The sequence below is a fragment of the Eleutherodactylus coqui genome, chromosome 9 (assembly GCF_035609145.1).
Source record: "Eleutherodactylus coqui strain aEleCoq1 chromosome 9, aEleCoq1.hap1, whole genome shotgun sequence".
Lineage (NCBI taxonomy): Eukaryota > Metazoa > Chordata > Amphibia > Anura > Eleutherodactylidae > Eleutherodactylus > Eleutherodactylus coqui.
Genome location: NC_089845.1, coordinates 116,431,261 through 116,445,395, shown reverse-complemented (window position 1 = coordinate 116,445,395; position 14,135 = coordinate 116,431,261). Strand labels below are relative to the sequence as shown.

At 45.0% G+C, this 14,135-nt stretch overlaps 1 protein-coding gene across 1 annotated transcript in view; it reads right to left on the bottom strand.

The window, feature by feature from the left end:
- Positions 1-14,135, bottom strand: part of LAPTM4B (lysosomal protein transmembrane 4 beta) — an 82,740-nt gene that overhangs the window by 33,856 nt on the left and 34,749 nt on the right. Inside the window, exons 2-4 of the mRNA XM_066578374.1 lie at positions 6,548-6,659; positions 5,141-5,214; positions 3,614-3,736 (exon numbers count right to left, since the gene is read on the bottom strand). Coding sequence (XP_066434471.1) covers positions 3,614-3,736; positions 5,141-5,214; positions 6,548-6,659 — 309 coding nt within the window. The remainder of the gene's footprint in view (positions 1-3,613; positions 3,737-5,140; positions 5,215-6,547; positions 6,660-14,135) is intronic.

The following is a 14,135-nucleotide window of genomic DNA, read 5'->3' as shown; positions in this document are numbered from 1 at the left end:
CGTCCGCACCGGCAGTGCAACGGTCTTATCCTGCAGAAACACGGGTGCATCGGTGCCCATGTGACTGAGCCCTTAAAAAAATAAATATAAATAAGTGTAAAAAAAACATGGAAAATAAAAATAATTTTTTTTCGTACACTTTCCCATTTGTATTTTCAAAGCCCCCATATTTAGTATCAGCGTATCCATAATAAGCTATACAACAAATTGTAAACACTATTTATCCTGCATGGCAAAAAACTAAAGAATCCTGAGGCTTCTCTCACACGAGCGCATAAACGGCGATGTTTTTATGCCCAACCGATATACGCGACCATCTGCTTTGTCTTCCAATGCATTCGTTCACATGGGCGAATATACGGTGCGTAAATTTGTCACACCGTTAAAAATGGAACATACGTGACCGAAATACGGCCAGCATATATACAGTGGCTATCATTTACCCAATATACTCCAGCGGCTCCCATAGACTCCTACGGGAGCTGAAACAAGAAAGGGAGGGAGGGGCATTTTAGCAGCGTCCAACAATGTGAAAAGCTTACAGGTGCATCTGTATAGGCATTGCAAGGCATCCTGAATATTTTAACTCAGTGAGGGTTTTCCGGGGTGCAACATCGCTTCGTGTGAATGGGCAAGAAAACTTTGGTTGTGATGGCGGAAAAATGTCCATTCTGGTGAATATATAGTGCGGATGAGAAAACATAAAAACGCATTCGCTTGTGTGAAAGAGCCCTAAAAAACAGAGGCAAAATGCTTATTTTGCTTATTTTGCTTCCAAAAATACACAATAAAAGTAATCAAAAAAGCTGTATGTACCCCAAAATGGAACCAAAAAAAACAACAGCATGTCACAGAACAAAAAAACCAGTCCTCACAAAGTTCAATCCATGGAAAAACAAAAGAATTATGTGACTTTGAATGCAATGATAGGAAATGTTTTTTTTTTTTTTAAAAAAAAAGGGTTTTATTATACAAAAGTGGAAACACCTAGAATTTTTTTTTGTATGGTTGTAATTAGAGATGAGCGAACACGTTCGGCCCCGCCCCTTTTTCGCCCGAACACCGAACTTTGCGAACACCTCGGTGTTCGGGCGAAAAAGTTCGGGGGCCGCCGTGGCAGCGCGGGGGGGTGCGGCGGGGAGTGGGGGGGAGAGGGAGAGAGAGAGGGCTCCCCTCTGTTCCCCGCTACTGCCGCCCGCGCCGCCGCGCATCTCCCCGCCCCCCGGCGGCACCTGGACACTTACGCGCGAACACTGCAGTGTTCGCTAAAGCCAGTGTCCGGGTGCGGATGTGTCCGTAACGGACACGTTCGCTCATCTCTAGTTGTAATCATACCAGTCCACAGAAAAAAAATCACAAAAGTCTTACAATACACTATATGTATCCAAAAATGGTACCAATAAAATCTACAGTTTGCCATGCAAAAAACAAGCCCTCATACGGCGATGTTGATGGAAAAATAAAAAAAAAGTCATGGCTTTTGAAAAGTGGAGATGAAAATCCCCCAAAAATCATCACGTCCTTATGGTTGGAATAGGCCATGTCCTTCAGGGGTTAAAGTAAATGGGATTCAGCTATTCCTGGAAAATCCCTTTAACAAACATGTATCTGAGACATAATATGAGGAAACACCTGGTGAGACGTAAGACTACTTCAGCGCCATAATAATCATTCTTAGCCACCACTTCTAGATGAAGCAGAAAGAGACTGGGCGTTTACAAGGAAATATTAAAAGCCTCGCTTGGCAAGACAGCCGAACCTTATCTAACACAATTTATGTCATCCCGACGCTGCAGAAGGGAATGCTGGCCGAGATCCATGTGTAAATGAATTAAACACAAACTCATTACAAAAATAGCAATAAAATCAGATTCTTGCACCTCTGTTAAACAGCAAAGCTTTCACATTTGTCATGGTCATTGAGACAGAGAAGTGCTTTTAACCTGCAGGTCATGTCATGGAGATGTGTTTCAAGGTTAAGTGACTATCTTGTTATCTGTACATTTGACCACGTCATTGTTGGTCAAAAAGGTCGCCAAGACTAAAAGGATTTAGTGGCTCACATTTAGTACAGAGAAGCATTTGGACTATAGAGAAACATGTTCACAGTTTAACAGGGTTATCCTAGTAAAAACATTTGTCATCTATCCACAGGGTAAAATGGCGCTCCCCAAGTCCCCTCAGTGAATGGAGAGGTGGTGGGCATGCATTACTACTGCTCCATTCATCTTTATGGGACTGATGGAGGTAGCCAATTGCAACGCTTGGCTATTTCCATAGACAGTGAATGGAGAGGTGGCCACTCATGTGCACTACCTCTCCATTCTCTAAAGGGGACTCAGGAACCACCATTCTCATGATCATTGGGGGTTTCGGTGGTTGGACCTTCAGCCATCACACATTTATCACCTATCCAATAGTTGTGTTCAGTGTGAAAATCCCAACATATGGTTTTTGCAGCTGCTGGAAAACTACAAAAGAACTTTTAGCATGAACGGTAAAATGGGCCCACATGGGTCACTAAAGTTTGAGATAGATTTGATCCCAAATACACATTTTTAGGAGTGTTAGTCAACCAAAAGTCTCTAGGAGGAGGAACTGATGCAGCGGCACACCTCAGATGCAGCTGCAGTTGTCAAAGTCACACCCCACCACAATCAGTGCTCTGCAGCTGCAGGCTGAAGCTACAACTCCTATTCATTCATCAGAATGCTGTCTGTATAGCCTTGCACCAGATTCCCCCTGCTTTCGGGTAATGAGTAAAGTGGTTGTTTCTGCCTGGATTGTTACTTACATTTTGCATATATCTAAATCTGTAAATATTACAGTACATGCACTTTGTAGCCAATGTTTTTATCACTTCTAGAAAAAAGAATAAATTCACTTTGTAATTAGGATTTTTTTAGCTGTGGGGAAGGGGCTGTCTTCACGGGCTTAACTTCCCCACTCACACAGCTCTCAGAACTGCAGTCAGTGTGTACATATTCTCTTACTCTCCTCATTGTATTTTTACCCAACCAGGTATGTGTACTTATCTATATGTTGTAGGAACTATGTGCCTCTACAGTTTGTTGTGGAAACATAGTAACATAGTATGTTAGGCTGAATGAAGACAATGTCCATATAGTTCAGCCTGTGAAAGGAGTGATGTATAATGCTTACAACATAAAGATAAGTGCACATACCAGTTTAGGTAAATATAAGACAGGGGAAGCAGACTGTGTACATACTGACTGCAGATCTAAGAGCAGTGTAAGTGCAGGGAAGCTAAACCTGTGAAGTTAGCTAAAAACGTCCTAACATCCCAGTTACTAGAGAAGCTGACTGCCTAATGACAAGCAGTGGATTGCAGAGAGGCTGTACTTCAAACATGATTTTCAGTGGTAAAACAAAAAACAAATTAATGAAATTATATTAAAAGATTGATGAGACACACACAGGCTATTAGATGAGCAGAAGTTGTTTGAAGAGATAGTTATATTTTAACAGTAATATACTGAGCCTTGTGAATACATTCTCCTCTATCCTTGTGGTTGCATCCTCCTCTATCTGCTCAACAAGACTGCACACAACAGCTCTTATCAGAGATGGAAAAATACAGAGAAATATTTACCAGTTGTCGCAGGTAGTCTTGGATTGTGTTGGGATACACAAGCACACTGACAGCAACCAGGGAGTTGAGAGCAAAGTCAAATATTTGGTAACAAAAAAATGGGATAATCCAAGCTGCGTGTTGCTACAAGGAAGGAAAGAGAAAGCTGTTAAAATACCAGACATTTAACTGTGTATTCTTAGGCGGTATTCACATCATGATTTCATCCACTGTTTGACATGTATACTGGGAAAGGTTCCTAACATATAGCTCTGATGGATGACTGCAGCATGCCCCACTATATAGACATACAGTAGACTATGTCACCCTTTTTTTCACTGTATACGGTTTTTATGGAATGGCATAGTCTACTATGCCATATTATATCATACCTTAATTTTAAGTATACCAACAAATACTGTCCCAACATAAGTCAAAAGGACACTCATTTGCCCTCTTTCTGGTGAAACCCTAAGGATACACTTAGCCATAGGCGTACATATAGGGGTTGCTGGGGCTCAGGAGGCCTCCTTTCCACACACTGACCGCATTGCTTTCACTAAGGTCTCTGCACGGGCCGTCAGCTTCTTCTGTATACCGGCGCTTCCTACCGACCTCCGCTCAGACTCCTCCCCTCTGTTGAGCTTAGTGCAGAACCAGATAGGGGAGGAGTCTGAGCAGAGGTCCGGGAGGAAGCGCCGGTGTGCAGGAGAATCTGCCGGTCCGCGCAGAGACCTTAGTGAAAGTAACTGCGGTCAGTGAGCGGGACCTGTGTGATGGGTGGGGAAGGAGGGAGAGAATGAGGGGGACCCTGTGTGATGGCGGGAGAGGGGGGAAAGAACGGGGTGGGGAGGCCCTGTGTGATGGAGGGGGGGAGAAAACGAGGGGGGACCCTGTGTGATGGGGGGAAGAGAATGAGGGGGACCCTGTGTGATGGCGGGAGAGGGGGGAGAGAACAGGGTGGGAAGACCCTGTGTGATGGAGGGGGGAGAAAACGAGGGGGGACCCTGTGTGATGGGGGGGAGAGAATGAGGGGGACCCTGTGTGATGGGGGGTGAGGGGAGAGAACGAGGAGGACCCTGTGTGATAGGGGAGGGGGGAGAGAACGAGGGGGACCCTGTGTGATGGGGGGAGAGAAGGGGGGACCCTGTGTGATGGAGGGGGGAGAGAACGAGGGAGGACACTATGTGATGGGGGGAGAGAACGAGGGGGATCCTGTGTGATGGGGAGGTGAGAGTAGAGAAAGAGGGGGACCCTGTGTGATGGGGGAGGGAACGAGGGGGACCCTGTGTGATGGGGGGAGGGAAGAGAATGAGGGGGACCCTGTGTGATGGGCCTAAGACTATCATGCTTCCTTTATGTAGCTATTGGAAAGTGCTAAATTATGTGTATTCGGATATAATTAATGTAGCAGTTCAACTCCCTCAAAAATGCTGACAGCTCTGCCACACGCTGTGTGTAAAGTTGCCCTAATGATGCCCAAGGGAACGTCCTGAAGTGGGAGAGTTGCTGTAGTACAACATAAAAGAAGACTAGGATTTAATATACCTTGTAGGCACCGTATGTGGCCATTGCACAGATGAGAATCATTAAGAGGGAAATTGAAGTAGCAATGCACATATCTAGAAAGAAAGCAGAAGGAGAGAGAAGTCATCAGATAGTTGCATGTAATCCGTAGGCAATGGAAAAAAGCAACAATACAATAATAATACAATGAAACTGACAATACAAAGTATAAAAAACTGAAAGAAGGTAGACTAGTACCAAAGCAGCATATATCGTGCCCCACACCGTTAGACAGTGGCTCTTGTATTAATCAGCACCTTCTCTGGTGTCCTGGAACTAGAGATGAGCAAGTGTGCTCGTTTAGAGCAATTACTCGATTGAGCATTGCTTTTTTCAAGTAACTGCCTAATCGGGCGAAAAGATTCCGGGGGTGAGCGGGGGGTTGCAGGAGGGAGTGAGGGAGAAAGAAAGAGAGAGCTCCCCCCTGTTGCCCCCTGGTACCCCCACTAGTTGTTCCACTAGTTGTTCCACAGAATGCATTCCGCAGTAAAAAACGCAACAAAATCCGCAGTAATTGACAATAATCGCATCAGTGCTGCATGCTGAGGACAATTTTGTCCCGTGTGAAAGGTCCTTTAGGGCTTCTCAGCAAGGCTGAGCGGTGTGCACAGAACCTGTATGGAAGTGCTCAGACGCACTATGGCTCCCTGGTGTGAAGCCGCACATCCTCCATATTGTAGAGGCTCCATTGGATGGCATATTTACACCTAGAGAAATTACTACAAAGTCGGTCAATGAGTTTTTATCAGGTGTAAAAAACCTTCTTCTTGCCTTAATTCTCAATGTTTATAACTCGGCTTCAAAAAAAGGGCTACGTTTAGCAATATCACCATTCTCAATGTCACATGTACAGGCATCAATGCGTTTTTAGAATTTTCTCAAGTTGCATTAGAAATTGCAGCATGAGAAGCAAATATGTATCAAACCGGTACTGAGGAAAAAGTGGAGTGGTAGTTCGTGGCAGAATGCTGTGGGCATGCTCTATGGGAGGAAGGGATGAGTTGTCCCCATCATCTACTGTCAATGGTCGCTCTTGCGTTATCTGCCCTTCAGCCTTGTAATGGAGATGTTACCTTTTTATAACCCTACCTGTATGATAATGCCGCTGCCCCAGTGTGCACAGCCCAAACTGGTGGACCACTGTGCAAGTTCGGTGGTCAGTGTAATGGCTTATAGTATACCATTCTCTTGGACCACATTTTCAATTATCTCATTCACATTGTCTAATAGTAGTGCTCAATGTGGTACGTTGGTCATGAACAATTTTGGTAGAATGTAATGCTTATGGCAAGACATAGAATTGCCAGCTGATCCTACACAAGGAACCCTGAACTGAGCATTAAAAGCTGCCATCACTTGGCATCCAATGGGTTATGGTAATTTACTTACTGGCATCATCCATGAAGTCGAAGTCATTCCGCAATTCACTGTTTGGAATATGGTACAGGTCTGGGTTAGCAAGAGCACTCAAGAGTATAAGAAGGACAACGGAATTTATTATCTGTGAAGATAAAACATGAGATGTTATAATGCACAGTCTGGATGTGTCACCATATCTCATTAACCAATATTCCCATTATTTAGGTCAATCAAACGGGTTGTTAATGTTTCAGTGCAATTTTTAAGTCTATCTGTCCTTTGCCCGACAATCCAGCACTGCAGCTTAGCCGTCCTCCCGGTCTATGTTGTGAAACGGATAACACCTATGATGCCGTTCTCCTGGCATCATGGCTCTCAGCATCTGAGCGGTGATACCAGGAGGACGGCACCAGAATGCAGCAGTGGCCAGGTGATATCCATTCCTCAACAAAGACTGGAAGGGCCACGGGGCTGCAGTACTGGATCGCTGGGGGTGAGGATGGATGAGCATCCTTGCTTTTTGTTATTTTAAGACATTTGAAGGTATACATAAAATATTGGTTCGCAACCAGACATGATCTTTGGGAGTACATCCACACGTAACCGGAATTGCTGCAGATTTTGCATTCGGATTTGGAACAAAAAACCCACACCATTGCAAATCTTATCATCATGTTGCGATGTTTCTGCACAAAATCTGACTGCAGTGCCAGTTTCGGCTGCGCCTTTTAATTGCGGATTTCGCGTCTCTAAATGTGGAGAAATCCATAATGAAATACAGCCCAATTCCACAGCAAAATCTGCACACTCTGAATTCTATGTCCTACACAGCAAGAATGACTAATACAAGTAACGCCTCTAGGCAAGGCCGCATTAACCAAAGTGAAAATGGACATCTGCAGCGGGCCCCCTGGCAGCGGCACCAATTTCAACTGTTTCCACGTTCTCAGGATGTTGATACAGTTGAAAAGTATTGAGGAGGTTGAATAATAATAAACTCCACAGTAAAATCTGCACGCTTGGGGTTCTATGTCTTACACAGCAAGAAGGACTTATACAAGTAATGCCTCTAGGCAAAGCCCCTTTAACCAAAGGACGAATGGACATCTGCACTGGGTCCCCTGGCAGTAGCACCAATTTCAACTGTTTCCACGTTCTCAGGATGTTGATACAGTTGAAAAGTATTGAGGAGGTTGAAAAATAATAAACAGCTCTACTCACCTATCTGTGTCTTCTCGCACCAGTCTCCACTCACCTCAGGGTCCAGCAGTCATGTGCCTATCAAAGCACGTGACAGTTTACAGCCAATTCCCACTCTCGGTACTCACTGAGGCTAGTAATTGGCCACAGCAGTCATGTGCTAAGACGGCCAAGTGACTACTGCACATGGAGGTAGGTGGAGACCTTGGGGAAGCCTGCTGAGCATTATGGGTATTTTGGCACAAAAAGTTCAGAGGTGGGGTGACAGTGGAGGGAGAGGTCGCATTTTAATACCATGCACTGGGCTAATGAGGGTATTAGTATGGCCATGCCTCTAGGGGATAATACCTTCACACATACGGCATTTAAAGGACTGCGCCATATTTTTTCACTCTTGTATTTGTATGGAATCCAACTGAAAAAACCTTCATTTGAAGTCGGAGACATATGAAGGTGCAGTAAGCCCCTTGCACCTCAATGGGTGCCTTATGCAGCACATTACACAACATGGAATTGTTAATAAGGCCAGATGCAACAGGGTTAAATCTTCCCTGTTATATAATTACGAATCAGGAGGCTCAGTGCTATAATTCCTAGGATAGTGCCTAGAATTAAGGATAAGGTAAGGATACAAAAACATCCCTAAGTAATAGCAGGCATTGTGAGACCCATACATTTATACTCATTATACCGGAATGTGATAGAGCACTGCGTTATATGCATCATGTAATATTCCCACAGAGAGAACAGTACCGTCTGATCATAAAGCTGGCCGGCGTCCAGAGATATACATGTAACCGGCCCCGCAGAGGTCACCTTTCCAATCCAGGTTATTAATCCTCTTGCAGATTATAAAACAAGATAAACATCTTCATGGTTGGGACATTTCGGAGAATTAAGCTATAAATAATTCCAGAGGTTTGAGATGTAAAGAGGACGCTATAGATTCAGCGGGGCAGTAATACAGTCGACTCAACTAATTTTTCAGCAATTCTGTACCAAGTGTTTAGAGATATTGCATTGTTCTTGTTATTTTTAGCTTTAGGAAGTCAGCATAATGTACAGAACAGCAAAGGAGAAAGGACGTCGGTGCCGATACAGAACCCTCCACCTCTACAAGCCTCAGAAAGGAAAACCGACGTAAAGACACAAGTAGTATTTTTTTCCAATGAAAACTTTTTCTTTAATAGCTTTTTTTTCCTAAACACTTTATTTGGCTATTATTTTGACATTTACTAGGGAACTTGATCCTTTGACCATTTCAATCATACACTGCAAAATTCCTGTATTACAATGTATTATGTCTGTCGGTGTTAAACTGGCATCCTATCAGGTCCTGTTTTAGCCAAGCATTGGTGACTCCTGTATACGGTAGACATAGGAGCCGTTGTTAGGCCCATGACAACTCATTGGTACTTCACAGTCACATTGCCGGAGCCTCCTTCTTTTGTAAAACCACTTAGATGCTGTGACATGAGGGGCTAAGAAGCCAGGATTAGAGTTTTACAGGGTTGTCCAGGACTTTTACTATAGGTGACTTATTCTATTATCAATAGTTAATTGGCAGGGGTTTGCCGCTCGGAATCCCCACCGATTGGTAGATTGTCAGGTCCGCTGTCAGCATGGACAGCGCTGAAACCAGAATGCTCTGTCTGTAGAGTTGCAGATACAGCTCCCATTAAATTTAGTGTGTTTAGAGAAACATCTGATGATTGTAATTGACCCAAACATGGTGATAATTCCATCTAGAACATGCAGAAGCGATCCATGTGGAAAGAAATCTCAATAGCAAACAGAAGACGTTGCTACAGCTATTGTTACAAGAGTCAAGCAGTGCAAGTGCTGTTTCAAGACAGTTAAATATGGCCCAGTCAACAGTGCTGAAAATCCAGTTTCTGGTGGTGAAATTTGTAAATATTTTTTTTTCACATGGATTGCTTCCGCATGTCCTGGATAGTATTATTACCTACCAAGTTTGGTTCAATTACACCCAGTAGATATTTCTCTAGACATCTCCGACTAGGGATACTTTCATTATGATCACCCTGTATATATCAAACAGTCCTTTTAAGAAAGAGGTGCCTGCAATGATAGGTGTGCACCCTCAAGTGATAATAACGGTCATTATAAAGTACACCCTGGCCAAGGGTAGTAACACACATTTAATGCGAATTTGGGTAGCTCCTTCAGTATACTGTTGGAATAGTCTAAAATTTCTGGTGATGATTTAAGCAGTTCCTGGTAAATGTTGTCCATGCAGTAACTTCGTACCTATTAGCAGGCATATACGATTTCCTTATAATAGTCCTTATCCTCACACTAACATGCAAGCACAGTAGCTCAAACTGAACACTGTTCCTTATGGGTCGTCCTCTGTCCAAGAAGCTGGGATACTGCAGCACAGTTTCACCCAAGACCAGGCAAAGCTGAAACTGGGTATTCAGATGCTCCTGCATTTAGTCTCTTTGGTTGTCACTTCGGTCTTTATGCGGGATCTGCTCCAGATTTCCCCTTTTGAGCTTGTCAGCTCGCACCAGCCCAGATCCCTCTTCCTTAGTAAGAAGCTGCTGCGTCACAAACCAGGGCGGTATTCTGTGTGCCCTTTTTGTAAATTCAGGAATAGAATCATATGACTGCTCTGAAGGTCCTGGCAGGGCCATAAGCAAAGTACAACAGTAATTTATACACACACATACATACATTTAACCCCAGCACTGACCACACTGACAGCAGTCCTAGCGATCAAATGATTGACAGGGATCCAGAACGGTGGCCCTCAGACGATCAACTACTAATGACCTATCCTGTAAAGTGCCAATAGTAAAGGCCTCGGACAACCCTTTTAATTCTGATCCTGGTTGTTGCAACAGGGAAGCTGCTGTTATAAATTCCTGTCTCCCTAATTAGCTGCCAGAGCACGAGTCTCATTGTCAGGCATTGCTACTGTCAGCAGCATCAAATAAGAAAGAAAAATGACACCTTTGCTGTACTTAATTAAGCCCAAAATGTGTTTACATGTAGATGAGACAAGACTATCTGGTGCTACTAAGAAAAGCTGATCTGTCACCTTTCACATGAGTCAGTGGCATTAATCTCACTTACCGAGCTTGTAAACAAATTGCTCATCCTATAGAAGACAAATAACAGACGGCGGCATTCTGGTCAGTATTCCGCATCAGTATATGTGAGTCAAAACCAAAAATGGGACCTACAGAGAAAAGGATCATGGGAAGATATGCACCTCTTCCATATTTTGGACCCATTCCTGGTTTTCGCTTACAAATACTGATGCAGAATACTGACCAGAATATTGCTGTTTGAGTACGGCTTTATGATACAAGAAATATTGTATACCAAGGGTGACGCAAGCCTCTCTACTGCATCAGGCAAAGTTCAAAATGGTGCCCCCTACCTCCTGAAAACTACTCATTAATTTTATAGGCATTGAATGTGCCAATACACAAAATGAGGTTTACATGTAAAATATTGTAATCGCTATAGGAGCTGAGCCAATATGTTCCCTCTGATTATGGATATAGACACTGGCGTAACTATAGAGGATGCAGGGGATGCAGTCTCCCAGACCCAGGAGCCTTAGGGGGCCCATAAGGCCTCTCTTCTCCACATGGGGAGGCCAGTACTATGAATAAAGCATTATAGTTGGGGGCCCTGTTACAGGTTTTCCATTGGGGCTCAGAAGCTTTAAGTTACGCCTCTGGATGTAGGCAGTGGTGGGCTTAGAGAACAATGGGTCACAGAGCAAATTTAAAAATTAGGCTACTTTCAGAAGCTGGCAGACACCACCACAATCATAGCCGCGCTCAGGACGTCTGTACCTCCACCCCATTTTAATAACTGCAGTGCATTTTCCATTTGCTAACATTGCAGTACATATAGAGACCACATTCCTCTGCAGGTTCTCATCACCTATTTATAAGTGAGCATGACCACCAAGGAATGGGCCCCTCTCCCCATAGACCACATACCAGCCACATAGGCTATTTCAATGGAATATACATTCTTGGACACCAACGGGGTAATGGTTTGGCATTAGAAGTGATGTGGCATTAGGGGTACATAACCGTGGCCTCTGCTGCCGCTATTTGTGGTGCCCGCCCTGCTGGACAGACAGACAGCTGATCGGCTTTCTGTGCGATCGTCTGTGTCTCTATGAGATTGCCGGGGTTAGCTGCTGTAGGGCTTCAGTGAGCATTTTCCTCTGCAGTGAAGCAAAATACTGATTCAATACCAAGAAGCACCTGTCAATATATTGTAAGGGAAAAGGGGCCGCAGGGAGTAGTATTGCTGCAGGGTGGAGATGTGCTATAAGGAAATGGGAAAAGTTGTGCTGATATTGTGATGTAAGGGTCGAGATTGAAAGATTATTCTGTGAGGGGGACGTGTTACTGCATGGAGGGGGCATTCATGTTCTGAGGGAAGATGTAGCACAGCTGGGAAGGGAATGGGGTCCTAACAAAGGCCGATGAGGTGCTGTATGAGGAGGGCATTAGTGCTGCAGGGTGGGCGAGTTAGTGCTGTGAGAAGCCGATGTGGCGCTGCAAAGTGGGGGAGTCGGTGTTCTGAGAAGCTAATGTGGCGCTGCAAAATGAGGGAGTTGGTGGTCTGAGAAGCCGATGTGGTGCTGCAGGGTGGGGAGTTGGTGCTCTGATAAGCCGATGTGGCGCTGCAGGGTGGGGGAGTTGGTGCTCTGAGAAGCCAATGTAGCACTACAGGGTGTGGGAGTTAATGCAGGGAAAGGTTTATGCGGTGCTGCAGGGTGGAGGCATTGGTGCTGTGAGCAGGGGATATAGAGCTGCAATGGAGGGTGCATTGGTAATGTAAAAGGCCAATGTGGCCATGCAGGGAGGGAGCGTTGACGCTGTGATGGAAAGATGGGGAGCTGTTAGAAAGAGGTGTTATTGTGGCCCCTTGATGTAGGACAATACAACAATTCAACCCTCACATCCAAAAGGTTGTACATTAGAGATGAGCGAACGTACTCGTCCGAGCTTGATACTCGTTCGAGTATTAGTGTGTTTGAGATGCTCGTTACTAGAGGCGAGCACCACGCGATGTTCGAGTTACTTTCACTTTCATCTCTGAGACGTTAGCGCGCTTTTCTGGCCAATAGAAAGACAGGGAAGGCATTACAACTTCCCCCTGCGACGTTCAAGCCCTATACCACCCCCCTGCAGTGAGTGGCTGGCGAGATCAGGTGTCACCCGAGTATATAAATCGGCCCCTCCCGCGGCTCGCCTCAGATGCATTCTGACATAGCTTAGGGAAAGTGCTGCTGATGCTGGAGCTGCTATAGGGAGAGTGTTAGGAGTGATTTTAGGCTTCAAGAACCCCAACGGTCCTTCTTAGGGCCACATCTAACCGTGTGCAGTACTGTTGAGGCTGCTTTTTGCAGTGTTGCGCTTTTTTTTTTTTTGTATATTGGCCGTGCAGAGCATTGCGTCCTCAGTCTGCAGTAATTTTACATAGTATAGGGCCAGTAGTGCTGAGGCAGGGACAGTGAAAAACGTGAAAGACATATACTGTCTATATAGGCAGTGGGCTTTTCTAAAAAAATTTGGGACAAAAAAATAAATTTGGGCTGCCTGCGACCATCCTGACTGTACTGCGTCTCTGCTGGGGGTAGTAGTCCTAATTAATATGCAGCCAGCTAAGTGTTACAGCAGGCTTGCGCAAAATTCTTTCCTGGCTCTGCGTTGCCTGTTACATCATTGCTGTCATCCTGTCCAGAGGGAAACAGTCTGCAGTAATTTTACATAGTATAGGGCCAGTAGTGTTGAGGCAGGGACAGTGAAAAACGTGAAAGACATATACTGTCTATATAGGCAGTGGGCTTTTCCCAAAAAATTTGGGACAAAAAAATATATTTGGGCTGCCTGTGACCGTCCTGACTGTACTGCGTCTCTGCTGGGGATAGTAGTCCTAATTAATACGCAGCCAGCTAAGTGTTACAGCGGGCTTGCGCAAAATTCTTTCCTGGCTCTACTGTGCGTTCCGTAAGCGAAGTCAGCCTCCAACCACAGGCCAATAAGCGGCACATTTAATTACAGCGTTCTGTTTCTGCACTACTGGTAATACACCATGCTGAGGGGTAGGGGTAGGCCTAGAGGACGTGGACGCGGGCGAGGACGCGGAGGCCCAAGTCAGGGTGTGGGCACAGGCCGAGCTCCTGATCCAGGTGTATCGCAGCCGACAGCTGCGGGATTAGGAGAAAGGCACGTTTCTGGCGTCCCCACATTCATCTCACAATTAATGGGTCCACGCGGTAGACCTTTATTAGAAAATGAGCAGCGTGAGCAGGTCCTGTCGTGGATGGCAGAAAGTGCATCCAGCAATCTATCGACCACCCAGAGTTCTGCGCCGTCCACTGCTGCAACTCTGAATCCTCTGGCTGCTGCTC